The following is a 26,273-nucleotide window of genomic DNA, read 5'->3' on the forward strand; positions in this document are numbered from 1 at the left end:
GAGTCGGCCCAGGCCCATATCAAGTTGAGCTGGCCGGGTTTAGGTCTAGCCGAGTTGGTTCAGGTTTAGGTTGAGTCTGCTTGGACCCAAGTCAAACCAAGTCAGCCCATGTCTAGATCAAGATGGATTTAATCTAATTGACAAAGTGGATTTAATCTATTTTGAAAGGATTTGAAAAAATCCAAATAAATTTGGTCTAGTTAAATTGGATATGGATTTTTAATCCAATCCATTTTATTGGATCTGGATTGGATTTTGAAAAATCCAATCCATGACCACCCCTACCTTTATATAATGGTATTGATGACTCAAAATGTCTTTGATGTCTTAACCAGGCTACCACTGAGTTTGAATTTTGTACTGAGTTAGTTTGGTCCAGCCAGCTATATGTGACAACGGCAGTAACTGTTTCTGTTTGTTCTAGGGTTTAGGGTTTCTGTTTGTTCAGTGAGCCAGCTGGTTTGTGATTGCTGGCTGTAACTGTTTCTCTTCCTTGTAGATCAAGCTACCTGTACCTAAATAATATTTGTTGTAACAGAATTCTAAATGGAATGAGAAATCAATTTTTCTTGGTTCAATTCTCAATCCTCTCAGTTCTCTGTAAACTACAACAGAGTATAAACATGTCGTTGGTAAATAAGTCTTTCCTTTTATAATTTCATTATCTTCACATTATGTCCTCATTGATTTGCTGACTATGAATTATTTAGCTCTTTATCTGTTGAAGATGTTGCCTTTCATTTTTCCTAACAAAAAAGAAGAGCCAACTATTGTTTAAAACTATTTGCTGATGCAAAAAAAAATGTTAAAACTATTTAATGTCTTTAACAGGAAGTTAAACACAAAATCCTCTTTCTTGTGGAGATGCTGGAACCTTTTCTTGATCCTGCCATTGCTGTATCAAAAAGCAAAATAGCATTTGGAGATTTAGCTTCTTCATTTCCAGAAAAGCAGGAACGAAATTGTACAATTGCTCTAAATATCATTCGTACTGCTGTACGAAAGCCAGCTGTTCTGCCTTCTTTGGAATCAGAATGGAGGCATGGATTTGTGGCTCCTAGGTATGGCGTCACTGTCTATCTTTGCTGTATTGTGTTGTAGAAAATACAGCTGATTTTTTGGCTTGAAAATTTTACCTTAAATTTCTTTTAAAACTTTCCTATGTGTGTGCGTATCAGCTAGATAGAGAACTTATCATAATTTAGATAAAAATCTTCAATGCCCAAATAAAATGCATTTGGATCTCTTTGCTACTATTATAGTTCATTTTTAATAATGACTGAAACTATCATTACAAGTTTATTGTCCATTCCATGAATGTACAAAGTTTAACAATAAAAAATTGTTAGAAACTAAGCATATTTCTTTTTGTTTTACACATTTACTTTTTTATCTGCAGCGTGCTTCTATCAATATTAGAACCACACATGTTTTTACCACCCGATGTTGACCTTTGCAAGTCGGTTTTACGACCAACTGATCAAGAAACTGCATCTATTTCACCTCTTTCCTCTGGCATCAATGGTGGAGGTACTTTTTCTAAGTCAAATGAGGACTCTGATGGAAAAACAGATGTTTCAGAAACAGCAAGTAAATATGATTCTGCTGAAGATCGTAGTCTACTTTTTTCCCCACCAGAACTGCAGAGTATGACATTGACAAATTTTTCCAATGTTCCTAAGCAAAATAGCTCTGTTTCTAGCATTGGGGATAATGGCCTGGAATCAAAAAACGGGGCTGAGAAACACTCCTCCCATCATTTTCTTACTAATATCTTGGATGCTGGCCTTGGTTTTGAATACTTCAACCTGCAGGCAGATTATTTCCAACTTCTGAACCATCATGATTGTGAACTTCGGGCTTCTGAGTTTAGACGCTTGGCTTTAGATTTGCATTCTCAGAGTGATGTCACTATTGAAAGCCATGATGCTGCGATTGATGCTCTGTTGTTAGCTGCAGAATGTCATGTAAATCCTTATTTTATTTTGTCTATTGGACCCTCTTCAAAACTTACTGACTTTTTGAACATTAATGAATGTAAAACCGTGCAGCCTCAGGATAAAGTTAAAGTGAAAAGGACTTCTGGAAAGAATAAACCTAATTTAGAAACTATTGCACGTATAGAGAGAAAAAGAGATAAACTTGTTTTTCAGATACTGCTTGAGGCTGCTGAATTGGACAGGAAATATAACTTAACAGTATCTGGTGGAGAAATTGGTCCTTATTCTGCTGAAGGTTTTGATGAAGAGGTTATAAAACTGTCTCCCCTTGATGTACAGTATGCTGATGCTCTAACCTTGGTTCGTCAAAACCAAGCCCTGCTATGTAATTTTTTGATCCAACGGTTGCAGGGAGACCAAATCTCAATGCATGAAATTCTCCTGCAGAGTCTTGTGTACTTTTTGCACACTGGCACCAAATTATATTGTCCTCCAGAACATGTGATTGATATCATTATAAAATATGCTGAAGACTTGAACAGGTTGCTGGCATCTTTTAATCACCAGCTGAAGGAAAGTAGCTTGTATTTGACACAGGAAAGAATGCAAGGGGTAGAGCGACGTTGGTTACTGCTACAGAGATTGGTAATAGCTGCAAGTGGTGGAGGTGAAGAGCAAAATTTTGGAACTAATGTACAAAATAATTACTTGTGTGGAAATTTAATTCCTTCTTCAGCATGGATGCAGAGAATTTCTCATTTTTCTGGTTCTTTATACCCTTTGGTTAGATTTCTTGGTTGGATGGCGATATCTCGAAATGCAAAACAGTATATGAAAGACCACATTTTCCTTGCATTTGATCTGTCTCAGCTAACATATTTACTTTCCATTTTTGCTGATGACCTAGCTGTCGTTGATGATGTTGTCAGTAAAAAGTATGAAGAGGTAAAAATTGAAGATTCACAGCTTGAAAACAGTTCTTCTGCTAAAAGAGAGTTTGAACGAGGTAATCAATGTGATGAGGACCGATCTTTTTGTGCAATATATCCAGAGATCTGGAAGTTCTTTCCTAATATGAAAAGGCAATTCAAATCTTTTGGAGAAGCCATTTTAGAAGCTGTTGGTTTGCAGTTGAAATCTGTTTCTTCCACTCTGGTACCTGATGTTTTATGTTGGTTTTCGGAGTTGTGTCTGTGGCCATTTTCTTTTGTTTCTTCAATTGGAAGTGATCATTTAAAAGGTTATAATGCAAAGAATGCCAGAGCGATAATCCTTTATATACTTGAAGCTATTATAGTTGAACACATGGAAGCTATGGTTCCTGAGGCTCCTAAACTAGTTCAAGTGCTTGTGTCACTCTCAAGTTCTACATACTGTGATGTGTCATTTCTTGATTCAGTTTTGCGTTTGGTGAAGCCTATCATTTCTTATTCTTTGTCCAAGATTTCTCATGATGAAAAGTTATTGGATGGTGATTCTTGCCAAAATTTTGAGGAGTTGTGCTTCAGCACTCTTCTCATGAAAATAAAACAAAAGAGTGAGGTCGGGCATGGTTCTGAAGATATAGGATACAATACAGCGCTGGCTATTTTTATTTTGGCTTCAATCTTTCCTGATTTATCTATCCGATATAGGAGAGAGTTTTTGCAGTCTTTATTAAATCTGGCAAACTTTGCTGCTTTTGCCCCAACAACTTCTTTCTTTGATTATATCAGTGCGTTTCAATGTGTTATTGATAATTGCAAATTACTATTAGTGAATAAATTAAAAGAATTTGGTGTGATTCCCCTTCAGCTACCCGCTTATCCTGCAAATGGCGATGGACTTTCTGAAGATAACTTAAAACAAAATTCATGGTTTCTTAGTGATGTCTGTCTCATTGTGTGTGAGAATGATGTTCAGAATGTAGAGAGTAACAACTCTATTGCTGATGTTGGTCATTGTGATTTACCTTCCGATTATTTGGAAGGATTTTCTAGGGACATAGAGAGTCTCATTTCGGAGCTTAATCCAGCTATTGAGCGCTGTTGGAATCTTCATAATCAAATAAGTAGAAAGCTATCAATAGCATCAGCTGAATGCTTTGTCTTTTCAAAATGTTTGACATCAATTTCTCAAAAGTTTCTTAAAGCTGAAGATGATCAAAATTCTTCAACTAAATCATCTGACATGTTCACACTTCATTGGAGAATAGGTCTTCAAGGCCTTTGTGAATTGGCTGTTATGCTTCAAGAAAGCAGTTGCTGGGAAGTTTCTTGCTTGATGCTTGATTGTTTACTTGGAGTACCATTTAACTTTTGCCTGGATGGTGTGGTAGGCATGATATGTTCCACAATAAAAAATGTTTCTTGCAGTGCGCCAAAAATCTCTTGGCGTTTGCAGAGTGATAAGTGGTTAACTTCTTTAATTGCTAGAGGGATCTATAACAGTCAAGAAAGTGAAGTTCCTCTTATAGACCTGTTTTGTACACTGCTAGTCCATGCCGAACCTGAGCAACGTATTATAGCAGTTAAGCATTTAGGAATACTTCTTGGCCAGTGTATGAATGGAGAAAGAGCTGTGATGAACTCAAAAATTTGCTCTGACTTCATTCCAAATAAGTTAGTTGTATCTATTCCTGATTATGTTTTATCTCGTCTGGTTTCTAGTACTTGGGATGAAGTTGTTGTACTGGCCTCATCTGATTTGTCATTACATTTAAGGGTTCATGCGATGGCACTTCTTTCAAATTATATTCCATTTGCTGAGCGCCATCACTTGCAATCTTTTCTTGTGGCAGCTGATGGCATATGTTGTTTGTGTAATGCACAGCCATCTCAAGATGGTCCTATCCTGCAACTTTCATTAGCACTTATTGCTTATGCCTGCCTTTACACACCAGCTGAAGATATTTCTTTGATTCCTCAAAATTTATGGGAAAATATTGAAACTTTGGGGTCTACAAAACAAGGTATTGATCATTATCCTCGCTATCTGTATGAAATGGGCATACTAGAATTTTGGATTATGTTATACATCTTCTAACTTTTCTAGATGGCAAGCTGGGAGACCTTGAAAAGAGGACATGTCAAGTCCTGTGTAGATTGAGGGATGAAGGAGATGAAGCCAAAGAGGTATCTTCTATAATGAAACTAGTCATTCATGCCAGTTTAAACAAAAATCATTAAATCCTTTTCCTGTCCAAAGCATAATTGTGTCTTGTTTTATCTTATCCCATAATGGATTCTTAAATTATGCTTCTTTGCAAGGCCCTGAAAGAAGTACTTTCTTCGAATTCTTCAAAGCAGTATGACCCAGACTTTGCTAATACACGTGAATCTATTATCCAGGTAATAATGTAATATACTTAAAACAACCATAGCATCTTTTCGATTTTCAGGAAAGTCCAAATTTTGTTGCTGCTGATAATGGTTGGCACTTGATATTTAGTCCTACCCGAGTTTGTGGACATCAAGTGAATAATAAACCACAATTACTTCTTTGTGTTGATTTTGATGTGTAAGATAGCATATGCAACACGTGTTAAATATGTAAATGTAAATAGCTATTACTAGAAATTAGGGATGCAATTACCTCTAGGGATTTTATATGCATTTATGATTGCTTCTTTTGTACCCTGATATATAATAAAAAGACTTTTTGCACAAAGAACATGTCGGAGATCCCACTTTGATTAAAGATGTGGTGAAATTATAGTATATAAGTGGGTGCAAACCTTACCTTACATGTCAATTTTGTGAGTTTAACTTATGTTTAAACTTCACTTTCTAAGGCCTATAACATGCATGGCTTTCAAACATTTTCCTCTTATAATAAAGATTTGGCTGCATGTATTAGTTATGCTTTTAAAATTCAACTAAACAGATATGAACCTTATGTGAACGTGGAAGCACAATTAAATTTGCACTGCTTGTTGTGTATAGAAGTTCTGATTCATGCAAGAGTCTCGTGAACATGTAGTGAAAAGATTATATTTTTTCATTAAGGAAACAAAGTATTGCAATCTATTTATACTAAATCTATGTGAATTGGTCATGCATTTATACTATTTTCAGCTGTTATGCATTCTGGTTTGTCTAAGTATCCAAATTTTCTACAACTGTTTTATGTCATGTTTTCTTAATATATTTAGTTTGCAACAGGTACTTGGCAACTTAACAGCAGTGCACTCATACTTCGATTTATTCTCACGGAAAATCGAGCAAGATGATATGGTATGTGTGATCATTAACTAAATGCATTTGTTATCTATATGATTAGTTACATATCATTGTGTATTTTCTAGGAGCTTGAGGAGGCTGAGTTGGAGCTAGACATTATACAGAAGGAGCAGGCATTACCAGGAAGAATGGAAGATTCCAAAGAATGGAATCAGATTCCAGCTCTACCCTGTAAGTACATTTTGGTCTAGTACATATTGATTCTTATAACCAAGTGACTCAGAAGTTTTCGTACAATTGGTTTTTGTTGTCTTGTTGTAACTTCTTCATTGTTATAGTCACTGAAAATCCTCCACCCTGCTGCTTCAAATTTGATTTATAAATTTGAACTTTACAGCCAACAAAAAGGATGTGTCAAGGCTTCAGCAGATCAGAGAGTGCATCCGTTCCCTGTAAGTAGTTGTAGTTTTCTCTTTCAACTGGCAGTAAACATCCACTTGGAAATGCGAATTGTAGGAATCCTGTAGATAATAAAACCTGATTTACTCACTTTGACTTTTATATTTGAAATGTTTTCTCTTCCATGGCTTGATTTGGAGGGTTTGCATGCTTTTAAGTATGAGCTATTCTGTAAATCTTCCTGCTGAAGTGTTTGATTCAGTGGGTTTGCACTTTAAGTATGAACCATTTTATGATCAGTTGTAATCATTGGTAGCTCAGAATGGGTTTACTGCTGGTTTTGGTGTGTTAAATGTTACCTTTTCTTTCACTCTTTCACCTTTTTTGAAATTTTAACCATTTATGCTGTTGAGGAATGCTGCAAAGTGTTTGTAACTTGTGCTTATTATGTTATCAGAGAAAAGTCCAAGATTAAGGAAGATATTGTAGCCCGTAGGCAAAAGAAACTACTTATGAGACATGCCCGTCAAAAACATTTGGAAGAAGCGGTTCTACGGGAAGCAGACCTTCTGCAAGAACTTGATAGGTTTTAGCTCTTATTGAGTATCTTGGTGTTTGATATATATTGTTTTGATATTTTTACTGTAAGCTGAGGCTTTTTATAACTATTCAATAGGGAAAGAACAGTTGAAATGGAAAAGGATCTGGAAAGACAAAGATTGCTAGAAATAGAGCGTGCTAAAACAAAGGAATTGCGTCACAATCTTGATATGGAGAAGGAGAGGCAAACACAGGTAATCCCACACAGGAGTTGTTATTGTGAAATATGTTGTTAACTTATAAATTATAATATACTGATACTAATTTCATACAATTATTTAAACTACAAAGTTATTTCAAGTATTAGTGTAGTATTACCATTTACTAGTACTAATGACCCAGCAAATTAAGACTTCTAAACTTAATATTCTAGAGAGACTATTGAAGCTGGCATGTAGTTTCAAACATAACTGAGCCAAGGACCATTTAGTTAACATATGTTCTTATCAGTCATTAGAATTTAAATGCCGCTACAGTTTGTCTGGGCTCAACCACAGAATCACCAGTTCAGTCAGAAAATCTTAATGTGCTCGGTCCTTGTAATAATTTCAAGATATATGTAGAGTTGCTTGATTATTCCTGATCCCCATTTACAGTGAGACCCGCATTACATAACCCAATTATAAAGCGGAAATCCCTAGCATTTCTCTTCTGATGGTTACTTCCAAGCAAATATCACTACAAAATAGAATCATCAAACTTCATTTAGTGTTGCTAGGCATTAGAAACTGACTAGGCTTATTTCACTCCTAAAAGATGGCAAAAGGGATGAGAATTTTCCAAGTCTAGTAAGAAGTATTCTAGCCATATTCCTGACCAAAACGGGATATCTTAGCACAGCTCTCACGCTCAAGATTGAACATTAGCCATCCCCCAAAATTAGGAGCAAGTTGGGCCTAACTCACTACTAAAGTTAACTCAAGGGAGGAGGATTGTCGAAGTCTTATGAGAAGCTTTCTGGGTTGTGGGACATCTTAATACTACATTTGACTGACTGTTACTAGAAATAAGTCAGTTAGTCTGTACAGTTGTCCAGTTTGTAGTAGAAATAAGTCAATTAATCTGTACAGCTGTCCAGCTATACGTTTGTACAACTGTCATTCTGTTGAAGCTGTTAGCTATTACTAACAAAACAATAGCTAAATGGTGCTTAGTAGTAGTTACATTAGTGAAACGGTGCTAAGCGGTGCAGAGTCTATAAATACTTGTTGTACTCGTATTATCATTTGCAATACGATCTAATAAAATTTCATCAGTTCAGTTTCTCTAAGACTGATAATGCTGAAGACGAAAAACAAAGCTTAGGGACACCAACCTTAAGCTATATAGAGATTTATTGAGTTTGCTGACAAATGCCGACCCCTCCTAGGCAGTAAATCTAGGTACTTGCTCTGCATAAACTCCCTCTCAGATTACCATGGGAGGAATTCTTGATTCCAAATTAATGAAGAGACCAGTGTTAAATAGCGTCCATATAACAATATGTACTGTTGTATGATACGTTTGTTAAATCTCTCATAGAGGAACAGTGTTCCTTATAGCAATTCTTAAGGATCCTGCTAGTGGGTTGTTGAATACCATTTTGCTAGTCTTTTTCAGTTCTAGGAGGATGTTCTATGATTATATATGTGTATGCATATTTCTTTGTTCCCTTAAAGTAGTAGAGGTAAACATTGTGCATCATGAGTTGAGTAGGCTTAATGGTTGTATATTTTTCTGCGCAGGGCTTTTTGAAATAATTTTGCCTCTTTGTTTATATGCAGAGAGAACTCCAGCGCGAAATAGAGCAAGCAGAATCAGGACTTCGACCTTCTCGGCGTGATTTTTCATCATCCACTCACAGTAGGTAAGCTGTTAAATCAGTTCCGCATATCCTGTGTTCTGTGGAACTTCATTCTTGTGATCAATGTTCTGGTTCTAAATTAGTTTCTTTCCATGGTTTTGTATTTGCTTAATGGAGTTTTTTGTGGGTTTCTCGTTCTGTAGTAACCCTAGGAGTAGATTTCATGGAAGAGAAAATTGAGGATCTGGGGGTAAAGGGAGTAAGAGCTGGTAGTGGAAGCATACAGCCTGAAATACCTTCCTCTAGTTCACCAACTATAGTTCTTTCTGGATACAGTACAGTTTCCGGCCAGCTGTTTACAATCTTACGGTCATATTTTCAGCAGAATTATAGTGGCTGCACATATGAAGAAAATGTGGATGGAAGCAAGGTTTCCATGGGTATCAACAGTTTTGTACCGATGATCAGGCTAGTGAGATTTGGATCTCAAAGAATGGTTGAAGGGGAACCAAGTTGAGGAAACATGGAGAATATAGGAAGCTGGTGGCAAGTTCAAACTTTTGAGCACTTGACCATAAAGCATAAGCTAAAGATTAATTTATATCTCTTAATTGTTTGTTATAAAACCCTTCTTGAGCCTTCAACTAATAGCTCAAACTTTTGAAAGAGTTGTTGTCATGGTTATAATCAATGTCGAAGTGTTCAAAGAATTAAATTCTTGTTGCCCCCTTTTACCATAAAAGTTGAAATTTAGCTCAAAATGAGCTCATACTAGAATGTCTTGTTGACTTTTTGAGTTAGTTGGTTCATGACATTAATTATAAATATCTTGGATATTTTTAAGATTGTTAGAGATCCATTTGAGATATGGTCAAATTATAATATATAATTGATTGCAAACTTTACCTTATAAGCTGGTTTTGTGAGGTTAAGTTAGGTTTAAATTCCAAAAATGGTATAAGAGTCTATCCTATTGAAGTTTGTTAGGTCTATCATATTTCTATCAGGTTGCTACCAGACCACCCACAAATATCAATTCCTACTCTTGAAATGGTTAGTTTTTTTAGTGTTGGAGATCTCACATCAACTAGAGATATTATCTAATTATAATATATAAGTGAGTGCAAATGTTACCTTACAAACTGGTTTTGTAAATTGTACTTGTGAGAGATAAGATTCAAAATTTGAATGCGAAAGATAATATATAAGTGTTGACAGTGAATAGATGCAAGAGATGCCGAAATCGAAATGCTCATCTAAAATATTCTAAGAAGAGATGATAGATATTTCTCATTTTTCTGTCATTGCCCCTCAAGTTGAAGCTCACTAAGCTATAAACTTGCTACAATAGATAATTCATTTCCCAAATAAATAGAAAACATAAAAATTGAGCTCCACTGAAAGCAATCTATGAAGGCAACTCGAGAAAATTGTTAGAAAGATAGTTGGCAAGCAATGAGGTACGACCTTCTCTAAACTACATTTAGAACCTTCAAACCAATACTATTAGAGACAAAATATTTAAACTTGAAACTAAGTTTAACAATGTCTGGGATAGAGGTAAGGCTGGTGCAAAATGAGACCAGATTAGTGCATTTGGGACACAAATAGGAGCAATGCATCTAGGACAAAGACGAGGCAGTACATTTGGGAGAATTGGTATGCTAGCAAATTGGAGTAGCCAATTTTTTGGAGAGGTGGTGAGCATATGATGTGTTAATGGAGAAGTTGACTGCACCTGCAAGAAATTTCACCAAAAAAATTGGCTAGGAAATTTGAACTGGCAAACCAGATTAGGACATAGCAAAATAGAGGAAGTCATGCTAGAAAGAGTAGACACAATGAAAGAGGGGACTAGTTGGATCTTTTTTTGGGGGAAACTCATTGGTAGAATAGTGACAAAATAGGTCACGAAAGATGATGCCATATAAGAGGGAGAGAAACAGATGCAAGAGATGTGATCATGTGATCATATTGGTTTCTAGTCTACCATCATGCCATTAGTGGAGGGTGACTTCTAGCTGTATTTTGGGCCTTTTGGCAGTCATGGTGGTTCTTCCTGTCTCTTTTTTGGTTGTGTTATAAGTTTTGTTTGTCTTTGTCAGCTCTGGCTATTTTTCCTTCCTAATGAATATTATTTATTTTTCAAGGGGGAGAGGGAAAATTATTTGTAAAAGTGGCTTTTAATTTTGATGTGGCCTAACATGACCTGACCTGAAAAGCCCTTGCCAGGGTCCAAAAATCATTTTGAAAAGTTCGAGTCCTCTTCTACTGGTCTCTAGGCTTCTATTATATCCTCTTTTGTGTTTTTCTTAAAATACTTGAGTCATTGTTTGTTTGGAGGTTTGCATTATAAACTGTTTCATGTGGTTTTGTGGATTTCTCGTCTTGTTGCAGTCGACCCAGGGATAGATTCCGCGAAAGAGAAAATGGGAGATCTGGTAATGAAGGGAGCAGTAGAGTTGGTAGTGGAAGCTTACAGCCTGAAATTCCTTCCACCAGCCCATCAATAGTACCCTCACCGACTATAGTTCTTTCAGGATCTCGGACATTCACAGGACAACTTCCTACTATTTTACAGTCGCGTGATCGACAGGATGACACCGGCAGCATGTACGAAGAAAACGTTGACGGAAGCAAGGACTCAGGGGACACCAGCAGCATTGGAGATCCAGAATTAGTATCAGCATTTGAAGGCCCGTCTGGTGGATATTCTCAGAGGCACAGTTCAAGAGGAAGCAAGTCAAGGCAAGTTGGAGAACGTAGGGACAGAGACAGCAGACGTGAAGGGAAATGGGAAAGGAAACATTCATAACTACTGATCATGGAATTGTGCATTAGATTAGGTCTCTGTGTGTATATAATATAACAATATATATATACATGCACAAAACCAAACCTTTGGCATGGACATTTGTACAACTTTAATTTGGATAATTCTGTGCAGAACTCTTTTGTTCTGCTACATGCTAAAACAGTGTTGTAGATTAGTATGTATAGCTGAACTAGATGTTGGTCAATATTTTGGGCAACTGTACCACTTTCTGTACAACAAGAAAGAGAGAAAGAAACAAATTTGAGGAATTGTAGTTTACTATTTGAGTAACCTTGTATTTGGATTGGGTATGAAAAACAAAAGAAATGAAGAGGAACAAAATGGAAATGAGTGGAAAGATTCTAAATGATATGAATTAGGTAAAAGATTATAAAATTGAGCCAGAAGTGGGATAAATTTGTTTATCATTAAAAGTTTATTTTATTTGTTATATAATAAATAAAATGTAAATATTTATGATATAATTTATAGAAGATAAATGAATATACATAAATATAATCAAAGTTTTCACGTAAATCTTTTCAATTTTAGTTTCTTTTCGCATTCTCTTCGTCAGCAAGTACAACAACCATAGTGAAAAAATAATTGAAAGTTTAAAAAATATAAGCTCTGAAAACATATGAAAAGTATGTTTAAGAGCGTAAAATGAGTTCTCTTAGTATTGGAGATTTTGGGTTTTTGTTTTAGTTTCTTTAAGTTTCTAAGTATGATATAGGATTTTCTTTTTTTCTAATAGTAAGACCCAATTAGGATTTTTAATTAACTTTTAACGAAATGTGGATCTCACATTTTTTTATAGTTTTACTTAAAATTATTTGTTATGTAAACTGAGATAATTATTCACATAAAATTTAACTGTAAACAAAAACAACTTAAAAAATCAATTACATTATAGGATTAAATTATTTTTACTTATAATTAGAAGTTAATTTGAAAATAAAAATGTCACCATTTGATAAATTAATATATGGGCATTAAAAATATCCTACAAACTATGATCATCGTCAATTACACCATTTATAGTATTTCACATGTCCAAAATTGCTATATTTCCATCTAAAAATTTATATATATAAATTGTACTAGCAAACTATTTGAATTTGTAATGTGTAACGTTATAAGTTGAGTCAATTATTGGAAAATAACACTATAATGTTCTATTATGAATGTTTGTGGATAAATTGTTAACCTTTAAATTATTGTTGAAGGTTTTGCCTAAAACTTTTGTTAATCAGATTTATTCTCTTTGCTTAGTAAATGTTTTACATGTTTTCTTCTTCCATTATATGTTTGTTTAGAAAAAAATTAGTCCTAAACCCAATTATTCATCTTGAAAATAAGTTTATTTAATGTCGTGATTTAGAAGCTTTTGTTGTGTGCTATAATATATGTATTATAAAATATTTTAAGCACAATGTTAGGATCTTGCTCTTTGATGTATTTCCTAAAATCGCAATTTTAACAATTTTGATTAAAAAAATAAATACAAAATTTAAAAATAATCAAATACAGGTTATCAGAAAATGATATTCTAAACACAATTTTTTCATCATAATCAATCTTAAATTTAAATTATATAATATAATTCTTCTCATAACTATTTTAAATATAGATTTACATAGAATTGAAGAGAAACATGTTCAAACCCATTACAAAATCAGCAACTTGTTATCATGGATTCAAGTTCCTCTAATCTTAGATATTCAAAATTATAATAAGAATGGAGATAGTTCAAAATAAACTAACCAAAATAATCGATTATTATTAATCATTTATAATTAATATAAACAATTATATTTAACAATAAAAAATCATTTATGAAAGTTTTTACTAGAAAATCATTAAATACAAAATAATTTTAAAAATAAAAATAATTAATCACTATATTAACTAAATTAGATATCATTTTATACACTAAAAAATTTTAACATCTAAAATTGTTTTTAAATTTATAAACTAATTTCTAAATTAGTATCTAATTAACTAATTAGAATCTAATTAACTATTGAGATTTTAAATTATTAGTATCTAATTTCTAAATTTATAAATTAGTTTCTAAAATAGTATCTAATTTAATCAATATAATAATTAAATATTTTTTATCTTTAAAATTAATTTCTATTTATTTATTTTAAGTGAAAATGCAGTTTTATCACCTTTGAACCAAAATCACAATGAAGCAAAGAAAGATATATGAAATTAGAAAAAGAACAGCTATAAAACATAGAACCCTTATCAGAATGAGGGGAATTCTAGAAAAGTTGATTAACTTGACATTGTTTTGTGCACCTTAATTGTACAAGGCAGCATTGTGTCATGTAGCCACAGGCATCACAATGCTAATAATATGTTGAAGAATTCACAAGAGGGTAATGCATGGCACTAACTTAAGCTGTACATTTTTTCTAAGCATTGCAGAAAAACAAAGGCAGAACATTCCCATTTTATGATGGTTCTTACAGATACATTTCCCTTGTTCTTCACATAGAATGCCAGAAACCTCTCCTCACCTTCCTCCTGAAAGGTTTACATGCCAGGATGCTGAGGTCCACAGCTGCTGCAAGTGCCATGAAGATGGCAGCATCCTCCACGCATGTCACGTGTCGCATCGCCAGTTGGACTAATGGTTTGCTTTGCTTCCCTTCTCCTTGAATCCTGCAACTCATCACAAAACCTCCAACCAATGGACTCAGTGCACCAAAGTCTCCACTGCTTTGTGGACTTGGTATTGGACTTGCAGCTGTAGTTGCAGTTCTCAGATGTTTCTCAGTGTCTATGAAAAACTCTCCACCCTTTTCAGCATTTATGTGTATTTCAGACATAAGAAGTTCACCTCCCTCTTGAGCTTCAGATAGAAGATGGAACTTGCAGCAAACAGTGTCTCTGATGCCGCGCTCGCGCCATGCTTCGAGCTTTCCCCATGGATGCCAGCTCTCGGATCGACCTGTGTCAGGACGAACAATCAACCAAGACCCTGGGTTGGATCTGGCAACCCAATCACAACCTGAAGATGGAACAAAGGGAGTTGTTATGAAGGCTGCAGCAACAGCTGAGCCAGAGAGATCATGTATCGTCACCTTCCACCCCTTTCTTTCTCTCCTCTCTGTCTCTAAGTTAGAAATCTCGGTAGTAGAACCCGACCAGTATGCGCTCAACGGGTCAATCTGGGAAACCCTGTCATTCCATAACTATCAAAAGTTTTATTAACAACAAATGTTTAGACTATGGTTGATCATCTTAAAGATATCAGGTCCAACTGACAGAAACAATAAAGAAAACTCGCAACCAATTTTCTACTTCAAATACTGATTTGAGGCAGTGATTTAATTCCTTGGTCAAAAAGTCAGGATTCATGTTCTTATGAAGATAAGGCTTATATAATTTAAGGTTCCATTTGAGAAGAAGACTAGTTAACTACATCAGTCCACACATACATTTGGTAAAAGTGTTTATGCAAAGAAAAGTATAAGTAACAGATTTGACTCTTTAGAGGACAAAGTAACACAAATCTCAGTCATTGACGAAGAAATCAATGGTTGATATTTTAACTCATCCATGATCTTGCAATGATTGAAGAAAAACTTTGTAAAATTGTGATACTGATTTCAATTTTAAAACTCCAATGCGTGTTATTTGAGAACAACAAAATCATGACTTCTAAAGATTTCTCAGAAGGGTCAACATGATTGAAAGTAAAATAGATTGCAAATTTTATATCACCTGTCCTTACTAAACTTGCAACTGAAGATTGGCTGCTTGATAGATCCTTGCAGTTGAACTATCTGAGGACTCAATGTTGTGATATCTTCAAACTGGAATACATATCTAGGATCAGGGTCTAGTTTCACTTTTAAATGTAGCTCAGCACCCGGCTTTCCGTTTTCCTGTTTGTTCTTGCCAATACCTATCCAACCATTAAAGAGAATCAACGGCTTTCCTTCACCCCACTCCGGGCCAACATGCATTTTAAAGGTCCCTATTTGCTGCCTTTTGATGCCAACTCCACAATGGGATGCCTTCCTTCCTGAAAACACAGCAATCTCCAAACAGCCATGAGTGTTGGAGAGGCATCCAGGAGCTAACAATGCTTTTAAATCAGATTCCTCAAGGTAAAAGCTAGAGGCAATGTTCTGAGTGTCAGGTGTAACTTCTGCAGAGGATATCACAGGGACTGAAGACGTTTGAACAGGAAAACCTCGAAGCCGAATCTCACAAACACAAGGTAATGAGAGTGTTTGAATTCCAGATTTTCCAGTGTGCAGTTCAATTCCAGTGCATCGCAACCCTAGAGAACCTATTGACAACCTGATGAAGGCCTGAGGATCCATATTTGTCACAATTGCTGCCCCATTATTGCTTTTAAAGCACTATTTCACAAAATTCAGATACCTGGGAACCTGAGACAGAAGCAAGGATTAGGTAGTGAAGACAAAACTAAGCATGCATTTCTTTGATTAGTATTAAAAAAATTATCATACAGTACAAATTTATGTCCTTATAACAAGCCATACCCGAGAAAAAAAGAAATATAGCACAATGAAGCAAATATGATGGATATGTAAAGATTTAATGAGTTGTCCAATTTCCACATTACTACATGTTGATATCAAAAGGAAGACACTCTACTTGGATCTTGAGATTTCATTTAACGATAGCTTAGGTGCTAAGAGAAGAGAACATACATAAGAATAAAACCAGTTTTTAAGTTCATTAACTTCTTCATAGTTTGCATTCAAATAAAGCTCTATAAGAAAACAAGAACCTTTTTTATTGAACTTACTAATTGAAGTCATAAAAAATGGAGTTAACCATACAAGATATGATTAAAGTTTTTGAAAATGCTTCGGTTAATGCCAAATGTAAACCAGCATGTACCAATCAAGCAGTTAAATTTTCAGAATAAAGTCAACAAACGCCTTATACAGTGATTATAATAATATGTAGCAATTAAAAAAAGCATATCATTCATGTCTTACAGGTATAACAAAAAGAATTACAACAAAACCTATTTACAAAGTGTACCCATATTGTTTATGTCAAAATGAACTGTTGCATTAATGAACTAAACTGGAAATGGGCATCAACATATACTGCTAAAACATTTCTTCATTATATCAAAGACAAACCAAATAACAGATTACACAACATAGATGTCAATTTCAATCACTCGGCAAATAAGTTGACAAGCCAATAAATGAAAAACTTATCATGAGTATCTGACTATTTTTCCAAGTGAATACCTTTCAGAAACTGTACTCCAACTTAACCTTTTTATGTTTAAGTACAACCCTGACTTGTATTAGCATTGCTTGATTTGAAATTTTCTACTGGTTATGAAGGTGTCCATGTTTACTTTTCTGGTTATTCACTTTATCATTATTTTCCTACAAAAGAAGGAGGCCATCTTTTTCTTAAAATAATACATTTAAGAGTTTCATTGCCTTAGAAATATACAAACCTGAAGAATACAATTTTTTTTTTAGTCAAGACACTAAAACAAACTCTGTTAAAAGCATTCACTGTCTGCTTTGAAATTTAATTTAATTACAGAAAACAATGGTGACAAGGTTGAAATTCTTAACTTGCATAGGTGAATAAGGCAGGAGGCTGTATACCATACACAAAAAATTGAAGTGCAAGAACTTAATAGTGTAGAAAAGGAAAAGATAAGAGAGGTCAGCAGCACAAAAGAGAAGATCCAAACGCCATCAAGGACTAAAGGCATCGAATGGCAGAAAAATTTCAGTGTGCTCTTCAATACATAGCTCATTACATTAGAGTCTTCAGAAGGGGAAACAAATCCAAAGTTTTCAAAGAAGATATTTTAGTTTCGTGCCAAAAGTGCCATGGAAAATGATATATTTCAAAACATTTACTCAAAAGACAGTTAAAGTGATTGCTATGAAAGCAACAAAAGTGGTATTCATTACTTTGCATTTCGATTCTTAAAACAGCATAAAATTACTGTACCAAGTATACCATTCTCTGACAAGTGAAGGTTCATTTCTTAGCAAAAGAAGATGGAATATAAGTTGGCTTTTCAAGGGGGCTAAATTCTGATCATACACCAAGCAATCTCTTTAGGTCACCAAGCAAAGATATAGATCAAACCAAATTATGAGTAAGACAAATTAGGTAGAAGAAAGAAATTAACAGAATCAAGTAACTGATCAGGTTAGCTCAAACTCATTTGGAAGTTAAGAGCCAACCCTCATCTTTGACCAAAGTCCCGATCACATGTTAATATGACAATCTTTTTTAGTAGCAGAACAAAATCACAAAAGTCAATTTGACCTACCAAGTCCTTCTATCTATTATGAGTAATCCCTCTCTTCAACCTAGGATAGCTTGCATTTCCAGGAACCAAAAGCACTTTCCAATTAAGAGACTTCTGACACGTTTACTTACAGTGGAGTCAGAAGTTAGCAGTATAAGTATGTAACCAACCTCGACAAACTCAAGCACCCCATAGATCAAGGAATTGAGCTGACAGAACTGAATAAACCAATCACCACAAACTCAAGCACATGAGAAATTTTTGCAATGAACTTAAAACTGTTACAGAAGCAGTCACTTTTGATGATGTGAAAACCTCTCAACAACACCGTCATCCAAGTCCAAATTTGCAACACACAAAAGCAACTGGTGGAGCTCAAGAACAAGAAACAGAACAAAAAGTCAAAGTCGTTACACAGATAAAAAACCAACTTGAGCTCACCTAGTTCACACATAATGCACCAAACTCCCTCAACCTTTCACACAAAGGACTGAACCTTAAAAAACACACTGGCTCAGCTTTACATGCATAACAAGAAATCCCAGAAAGCAAAAAAAGTAAAGTAAAATAAAATAAAACAAACCAGAAAGAAAGAAAGGTTTTTTAACATGACACACAGAAAACCCAGCTGAAAAATCTCACCTTTTGCACCCTCCAAATCCCAAAACTTGAAAAGGGTGGTTCCTAAGAGAAGGGTGTTGGACAAAGAAATGAAGAAAAGAAAAAGGGGAGGAAGGCATAAATTATGAAGCAGAAGATAATTGTGCACAGATCACGAGGGTAATCTCCCAAAAATCAATGAAATGTTTGCACAATCTCTCCATTTTCTGTGGCATGCTTTTGTGTTTTTGGTAGAGAGAGAGAAAGTGGAGAAAAAGAAGAGAAAGATTGATTATAATAATATAATTATTAGTTTAATAATTCATAAATTATGATCTCTACACCATTTCTCACGGAACAGACGGAGAAAGTAAAGGGATCACATTTGTTTTTTCTTTCTTTTTGTGACATTCCAATGTACATCATTAAGGAATTTTCACAAAAGAATTTAAGGTTTACTTCTATTTTTTAAAAACACTCCAATGAGTCTAATTTTAGTCTTAATATAATTTTTATTTAAATTTATTTTCTTCTAAAATCATTTCTTATTTTATGTGTGTCATAAACTCTCAAGAATTTAAAGATTTTATACAAAGAAAAATTGATAGAATAATTTCATTATAATGATTACAAATAAATTAAATCCAAGTAAGCCAATTATTAGACAACTCAAAAAAATACAATAAAGTCATAAATTAGATGCTTTTTTATTTTTAAATTTTATACATATTTTTAATAAAAGTAGGATGAAAACATGATTACTTAAAATAAGAATATGGTGTAGAATTAATCACACATAATATCCGGAGGAAGCGCAAAATATGGAATTTATTAATGTCTGACTTGACTCTGATTCTGTTTTTGTTTGTATCGTGTTTACTACCGGGACTAATATTTTGTGGATGTTGATGGAATATTTGTCTTAATTACAGTGAGAAAATAAGGTTTAGGGTTACTCATATTATTTGTCATTAAGGAAATGCATGTGCGGATAAGTTGGCTAATTTAAAATTTATTCATAAAGAACCATTTCATTGATATAATAGGAGGCTTTCATCTAGTTTGTTCTTATAATTCTTTATGAGTAGGTATAGTATGTTAATCTATCGTTTTTGTTAACATGAGTTTTGATATAATCTTTTCATATTTTTTGTATTTTCTTTATTTTTATTTTTTTTCATATGATGAGAGACATTGTTTGAGGTGTCAGAGATATCATAAAAACTTTTATAAAAAGAATGAATTTTATAAAAAGAATGAAGTGTAGAATTAATCACACATGATATTTGCAAACACTTTTTTTTTAATTAAAAGCTTTATTTATGAATTATAAACACTTTCTCACAATTTCTCAACTCCTTATTTTTTTTCTTCTACTCTACAAAAGATAATAAATAGCTTCCCAAAAAAACAAAAACACATCTTATACCTAAAACTTTCATCAGTTATTCAATGCTTCTTGAATCATAGCCTGTCTTCATTAATTAATTAATTAATTTAAGAAATTTTTCTTGCCAAACCAATATTATAGTATTTTAGATTTAAAAATTATAAACATAACAACTGTATTTGGAATAAGAAAAAAAAAACTTTGAATATATTAAAAATGTTCAACAACCAGAAGCTTGTATACGAAGTATGAACAGGAATAACTGGGAACTTGGATTTTGTGAAAGTGTCTGACACTATAGTTGGAAGATTGAGTCATAAATAATAAATATAAAACATTATCTTATATAACTCTATACAACAACTTGTTCCTACTATACTAAAACATCTTTCAACAAATTTATTTGTATAAACAAAAAAATTGAAAAAAAAATATAAAAGCTAACTTATTCATAAGTTAATGAAATTAAGAGTTTATTAAATAATATGGATATAATGAGGAGAAGAAATTTAGTATTTTATTAGTTTGTATATGTTTTTTGATTTTTAGTTGTTTTTTTTGTATTTTTTTTTTTTAGTTGTATAGGTATTCAGTTTTTATTTATTTTATATTTTATATTTTTTCAATTAGATCTAAAATTAGTATATTGTTTGTATATATTCACATCTAATTTTAAAAAATAATATTTTTTTATCTGATGTCCTTTAATTTTTTTATTTTCTTATGAGAATTTCTCATAAATTAATTTGAATTTTTTATTTTATTTTATAGTTTATAAAAAAATAATATAAAGTAATCGTGAATACAGCTGTAATGAAGAGAGAGTGTAAGAAATGAAGTTAGGAATCGCTATCAGATGCATGTGCCTTACTTCATCTCTATAATCATCTTTTTCTTTATCTTTATTTTAATTATCTCTACCAATTATTTTATTTTATTTTATTTTATTTATCACAGCTAATAATGTCATTTTTTTAATACATATTGGAATTGTTTTAGATTAATATTTGTGGTTTGTATGAAATTAATATAAAAAATATATATTGTTTTTAGTATTTTGGAGATTTTAAAATGATGAAATTAAACTTTTAAAATTCAAATGTAACGTCTCGTTTGACTTTGCTTGCACTGAAATGATGGCTAGTTTTAATAAATTTATCTTTTTGGGATAAAATAACTTTTTATTCTTCTAAAATTATCAAATACTCGATTTTAGTTTTTAAAAATGTTATTTAAACTACTTCTTTTGTCAAAAATATACATTAAAAAAATTAAAGGAATGAAAAAAAAAATTAAAACTAAACTTTAATACAAAATATGACTCAATAAAAACCCCATGATATGCAAGGAATTCACTAGAAAGCATATTTTGAAACAGAATAAATAGAAAAGGAATACGTTTTAAAATTTGATTAAAAAATAATTTTAAAAATTAATAAATATATACTAAAAAATTATTAGATAGAAATTAATTTTTTTTTAAATAATTAATTACTATATTATCTAAATTAGAAAACATTTTATAAACTAATTTTATTTAATGATTTTTTTAGTAATAATCATACTTTTTTCTAAATTAATTTCATTATTAAATAAAAATAAATTTTAAGATAAAATAATTAATTGTTAGATTAAATATCAATTATTTAAATTTTAAAATTGAAAGATAATTAGATATTAATTTAAAAAATATTTATTAAGAATATAGAATAATTTAGATACTAATAATTTTTTAATTTTTAAAATAATATATATAATAAATAATTATTTTTTATTTCTAAAAAATATTTTTATGGAATGATTCTTCTAATGATATATGTTAAAACTATGATTAATGAGTTCCTTCAAATATGTTAAAACTAACAATAAACAATTGATTGGAGTTATATTGTTTCTGATTTTAGTTTAATTTTTAAAATATAACACTATCATAAAATAACTCTTTTTTTGAATTAAGTATCTCACAAAGTCTTTATAGAAAAAAAGGTGAAAATCTAATTTTCTAAATTAAAATGTTTTTTTTTACCAAAAAGAGTAGTATCACTTTTACTAAAGTGTTTAATCTGATTAAAAAAGTAAAATTTTCAATAAAATTAACAGTCTACTCCTGTATTTCCAAAAAAATAAAAATAAAACTCATGCAAATTTTTGAGAAATACTTTTGAAATTGTTTACTATTAATGTTGCATGAGAAGATGATTCACTGCAACAACAATGGCTTTGATTTGTAGCACAATAATATCCTTTGCCATTTTTCAAAGCAACCCAATTATTTTTCCTGCACGATTTTATTTCTGCCATAAATAAACAATATTAAGATAAACACATAAAGTAATTTCTGAAAATAACTTGTGTAAACAAAGTTAATTTTCCATGTTTAATAGTTAATTAATCAAAATCTTCAAGTAGTTTCTTCTTGTTCTTCACTCTTTGAAAATTTGTGTGCAATTTGACTACCAATAAAATATGGTTTTGGTAGGTATAAACTTGAATTAGAGAGAGTTTGGTTTTGACTTCTATTAATGGCCATTGAAAAAATCTTTTGATATCTAAATTGCAAGTTGTTTACATGAATTTTAATTAAAAAAATTATACTTTGAAAACTCATAGAGTTATATACCATCTCTAATGTGATAGTTTTAAAAAAATATAATAAAAAATAATTTTTTGTAATTAAATAATGTAAAATATTATTAAAATAATAATATTATGAATTGTATGGTGTGTGTAAAAAAAAAGTGAATTTTAATCTATCATGATTCTTTTAATTTCCCACAAAAAGATTTTTGTGTTGTTTTTGAATTTTTGTTTTGTCAAAATAAGTGCATATTCAAGTAACATGAATCATGTTCTTATTGTATAATGTAAATACTTAGGGTTTAGCTAATTGGTTAGTTTTAAGTTGGATAATTTCTTAAAAGAAAATAATCTTAGTTACATTATTCAAGAAAATTTTCTAAAATTTAAATTTTATGTACAATTGATGGACCAAATCACAATAATTATATATGTACCATTGTGCCATAAAAAAATTGAAAAAGAAGATAATATTTTAGGTAAGAAAGGTATGTTTGAATTGATCACATGCCTTTAACACAAAGATGGTCCAAAGAAGCAACCAACATAACATTATATGTGTAATTGGTGGACCAAACAAAAATTTGTTATTGTATAATTGTGTCATTAAATTTTGAAAGAAAAAACAAAAGTTTTTAGGTAAGGAACCAATGTCTTTAACACAAATACCATTGGGTCAAGAAAGGCAATTTTGCTTTCTCTATTTCTGTATTTTATTTTCATAATTTCTTTTCATGCATCTCACTATAATAGAATAATAAAAAAAATCTTTTTTTACAACACCCTTAAGAAAGTATTAAAGACTTTTAAATTGCATGCTTTAGAAATATTATAAAAGATATATTTCAAAAATTATAATTCAGAATTGAATTTTTAATTATTTTAAATTACTCGTTCTAAAAAGATTTATTATTACATAATAACATCTCTATAATAGTTAAGAATACATCCTATAATGTTTGTTCCATAAACATAAAATTAAAACCTTCCAAAATATTTTATCATGAAAGTTATAATATTTTTTTTATTACTAGAAAATTATTAAATAAAAATTAATTTTATGAAAAATAATTAATTATTATATTGATTAGATTAAATATTATTTTATAAACTAGAAAATTATTAGTATTTAAAATAATTTTTATTATTAATAAAAATTATAAACTAATTTATAAATTGGTTATGAAGATTTTAACTTCTTAGGATCTAAAATAGTTAATAATTAAAAATTTAGTTGTTAATCATATATTAATTTATAGTTGTTAATCAGATATTAATTTATAATTTTTTATTGATAATAGAAATTTTTTAAATATCAATATTTTTATCTAATTTAATCAATATAATAATTAATTATTTTTATTATTAAAATTTATTTTATATTTAATTTTTTATAGTAATTAAAAAATCGTTATTTTGTTTTAAGGTCAACATTTAACTTGTTCAGCAATTAACCAATTTTCGTGAAGCTGATTTTGATGAGAAACATTTTGTGAAGCTAGTTTTGATTAAAAAAAATTACCTATATTTTCAAATTTACTTATTATAGAAAGTTGTATCTTAAAGATAATACTTTGTTAGTTCAATACTAAGGAGTTTGGTCATTTTTGTCTCATCTTTGGGTTTTAGTGATGTCAATTTACAAAACAACGTTTTATGAAACAAAAAATCTAAAAGGTTTTTAATTTTGTGTTTTCTGAATGAAGATTTCACTATGTATTTTAAATTGTTTCGGAAATGTTATCATGTAATTAATCATAAATCTTGTACGGGTTGTTCCAAAATTATAAAATAAAAAGAAGTATACAAGAAAAAATAGTTTAATTAAAAATAGTTGAATTCTGTTTTAGAAGACATTTTAATTTTTTTTTACAAATACGTGAACAAATAATTTAGTATTTAGTATTTTTTAAATAGTTAAACATGTGAAGAAAATAAAAGATAATCAAATTTCACAGACATTTAAAGACAACTCAAGATTAGTTGTGAAAATTAAACAAAGATAACAATAATTGTTTATCAACATTAAATAAACATAACAACAAATATAACATTTGTCTCTAATGCAATCTATGTTTGGTTCTTAACTAATTGTATAAGTTTCATTAAATAGTGTTCAAAACTATTCTTAACAAGTATTATTTTTATTAGGTTTTTAATTAGTTGACAAACTCTTTTATATTTTAAAACATAACTATTAGAATCACTCCCACTATATACAACAAATGAGAATTTCTACAATTGACAATATGCTATTAACATAAAAGAGAGGTTTAAAAAAAAATAATCTGTTATTTTTAGAGTTTCTTTTTTTGTCGAGAAAGTATCTTTCTCTTGTTGTGTGTGGTTGTTATTAATATTGAGATTTCTATTTTTGGTTGGAAGTATCGGACGAGTACATGTAAAAGGTTTTTCGACAATTAAGTCAGTTTTTGGTCTTGGGTAGTGCAGTGTAATTAATGTTCAATAAATGCGTATCGTGACATAGTGTAGGTCAACCTATTAAAAAACGAGTTATGCCTTATTGTTCCTGGACATGTGTTAGTATAATTTTTTCGATTAATCCTTTGACAGCCTGCATAATTTTGTCTTTAATGCTCTTCTTAATCTTGTGTTTTTAATTTATTTTTTATCAGCAAAAAAAATTAATAAATATCTTAATCTTATGTTTAATTGAAGTTTAATGTGATCGAGGGGTCTCAACCCTCGAATAATACGAGAATTATGTTACATTTTCTCTTACTTTGTCTTCTCATTTCTTCTTCAATTATTTATATATGTGATGCACTTAAAGAATTAGTTATTATGATTATTATGTTGTATTCTTCTTCTTAGAATCATTAAAACAATAAAATGTCATTCATCAAATAAATCATACTATTTATTATTTATCTTCTTTGAAGAATACATTGTCTTCCTTTCTCACTCCTTTGTTGCAATGCATTGACTTATCCTTAAAACAATGATAAATTAAGTTTATATAAAATTGTATTGGTGCACATTCACATATCATAGTTATGGTAAGCTTTGGAACTCATCATATACATTTTTTTTTCTCAACATAAATGATGAAACTTATATGCATCTAAATGAAATCAATGAGAAAAACTCTGAATTGGAGATATGGTATATTTTAACACAAACTAATAATTGTTTTACACTAATCAAAATTAAGGATTTAACAAAAATAAATAAAAATCATTTTTGAATTCCATACTCAATAATTTTGGTTCTCTTTTTTTTTTTAGAAGGTTTTTAAAACATATAACCCAATAGTCTTTTTATGCATCTCATATTATTTTTTTAGAAAATATATAGATTTTAAAGTCAATTTTGTCATTCACTTTAGTGGAAGGTGTGAAGAGTAATTATGGGAGTGCAAAATTGCAAAATTAAAATTAAAGCCCAAACTATCGTTGAAGCCTACTTTATTTGGTACTTTAGACACCATAGACCACAATTGTATTTACAAATATGGGTTTTCATTCAAAATTATGGATTTTGGTAAATTCTTTAGTAGGTTGGCGAGTTGATCATGAAGAAATTGGGAGTCTTCTACCTGCACCCCCATACTAAATGGAATTTACTGTTATGACCTTCTGTAAATAATTTAAGAAAAAAATCCTAAATTGTGGTGGTTCTTCGCAGTTTTTGAAAGCTTTTCGTCCACCACTTACAATTGTAGAGGTTAGTATTTGTGTTTTTTTTCAA

General features: G+C 31.1%; 2 protein-coding genes across 8 annotated transcripts in view; one reads left to right on the forward strand and one right to left on the reverse strand.

Moving 5' to 3' along the window:
* LOC137812627 (uncharacterized) overlaps positions 1–11,976 on the forward strand; it is a 28,755-nt gene extending 16,779 nt beyond the window's left edge. For 2 of the 3 annotated variants that reach the window (XM_068614752.1, XM_068614768.1), the window contains 11 exons: positions 832–1,061; positions 1,400–4,890; positions 4,974–5,053; positions 5,189–5,269; positions 6,083–6,154; positions 6,226–6,331; positions 6,498–6,552; positions 6,957–7,085; positions 7,176–7,293; positions 8,863–8,945; positions 11,280–11,976. In XM_068614752.1, the coding sequence (XP_068470853.1) occupies positions 832–1,061; positions 1,400–4,890; positions 4,974–5,053; positions 5,189–5,269; positions 6,083–6,154; positions 6,226–6,331; positions 6,498–6,552; positions 6,957–7,085; positions 7,176–7,293; positions 8,863–8,945; positions 11,280–11,697 (4,863 nt within the window). In that variant the 3' untranslated portion in view covers positions 11,698–11,976. Of the gene's footprint in view, positions 1–831; positions 1,062–1,399; positions 4,891–4,973; positions 5,054–5,188; positions 5,270–6,082; positions 6,155–6,225; positions 6,332–6,497; positions 6,553–6,956; positions 7,086–7,175; positions 7,294–8,862; positions 8,946–9,085; positions 9,593–11,279 lie in introns of those variants that run through there. The other variant, XM_068614761.1, reaches the window with a different exon arrangement.
* Positions 11,977–13,937: 1,961 nt separating this feature from the next.
* On the reverse strand, positions 13,938–19,035 carry LOC137818357 (uncharacterized). Of its 5 annotated transcripts, none has more exons than XM_068621725.1 (4): positions 18,638–18,845; positions 18,166–18,360; positions 15,439–16,115; positions 13,938–14,892 (listed from the first exon to the last, which is right to left on the reverse strand). In XM_068621725.1, the coding sequence occupies exons 3-4, from the start codon at positions 16,044–16,046 to the stop codon at positions 14,199–14,201; spliced, it is 1,302 nt and encodes a 433-aa protein (XP_068477826.1). In that variant the 5' UTR covers positions 16,047–16,115; positions 18,166–18,360; positions 18,638–18,845; the 3' UTR covers positions 13,938–14,198. The 5 variants fall into 5 exon arrangements, with proteins under 5 accessions (XP_068477826.1, XP_068477827.1, XP_068477825.1 ...); XM_068621726.1 differs by having other exon boundaries at positions 18,017–18,360; XM_068621724.1 differs by lacking the exon at positions 18,166–18,360 and having other exon boundaries at positions 18,638–19,035.
* Positions 19,036–26,273: the final 7,238 nt, after the last annotated feature.

The sequence above is a fragment of the Phaseolus vulgaris genome, chromosome 10 (genome assembly GCF_000499845.2).
Source record: "Phaseolus vulgaris cultivar G19833 chromosome 10, P. vulgaris v2.0, whole genome shotgun sequence".
NCBI lineage: Eukaryota > Viridiplantae > Streptophyta > Magnoliopsida > Fabales > Fabaceae > Phaseolus > Phaseolus vulgaris.

What these genes read in the sequence shown, in the direction of transcription:
- LOC137818357 (XM_068621724.1), bottom strand. Translation starts at nt 16,046, where the DNA reads ATGGATCCTCAGGCCTTCATCAGGTTGTCAATAGGTTCTCTAGGGTTG. An exon ending in TGCAAGTTTAGTAAGGACAG is followed by an intron (nt 14,893 to 15,438) that starts GTGATATAAAAT and finishes ATGGAATGACAG; the next exon opens with GGTTTCCCAGATTGACCCGT.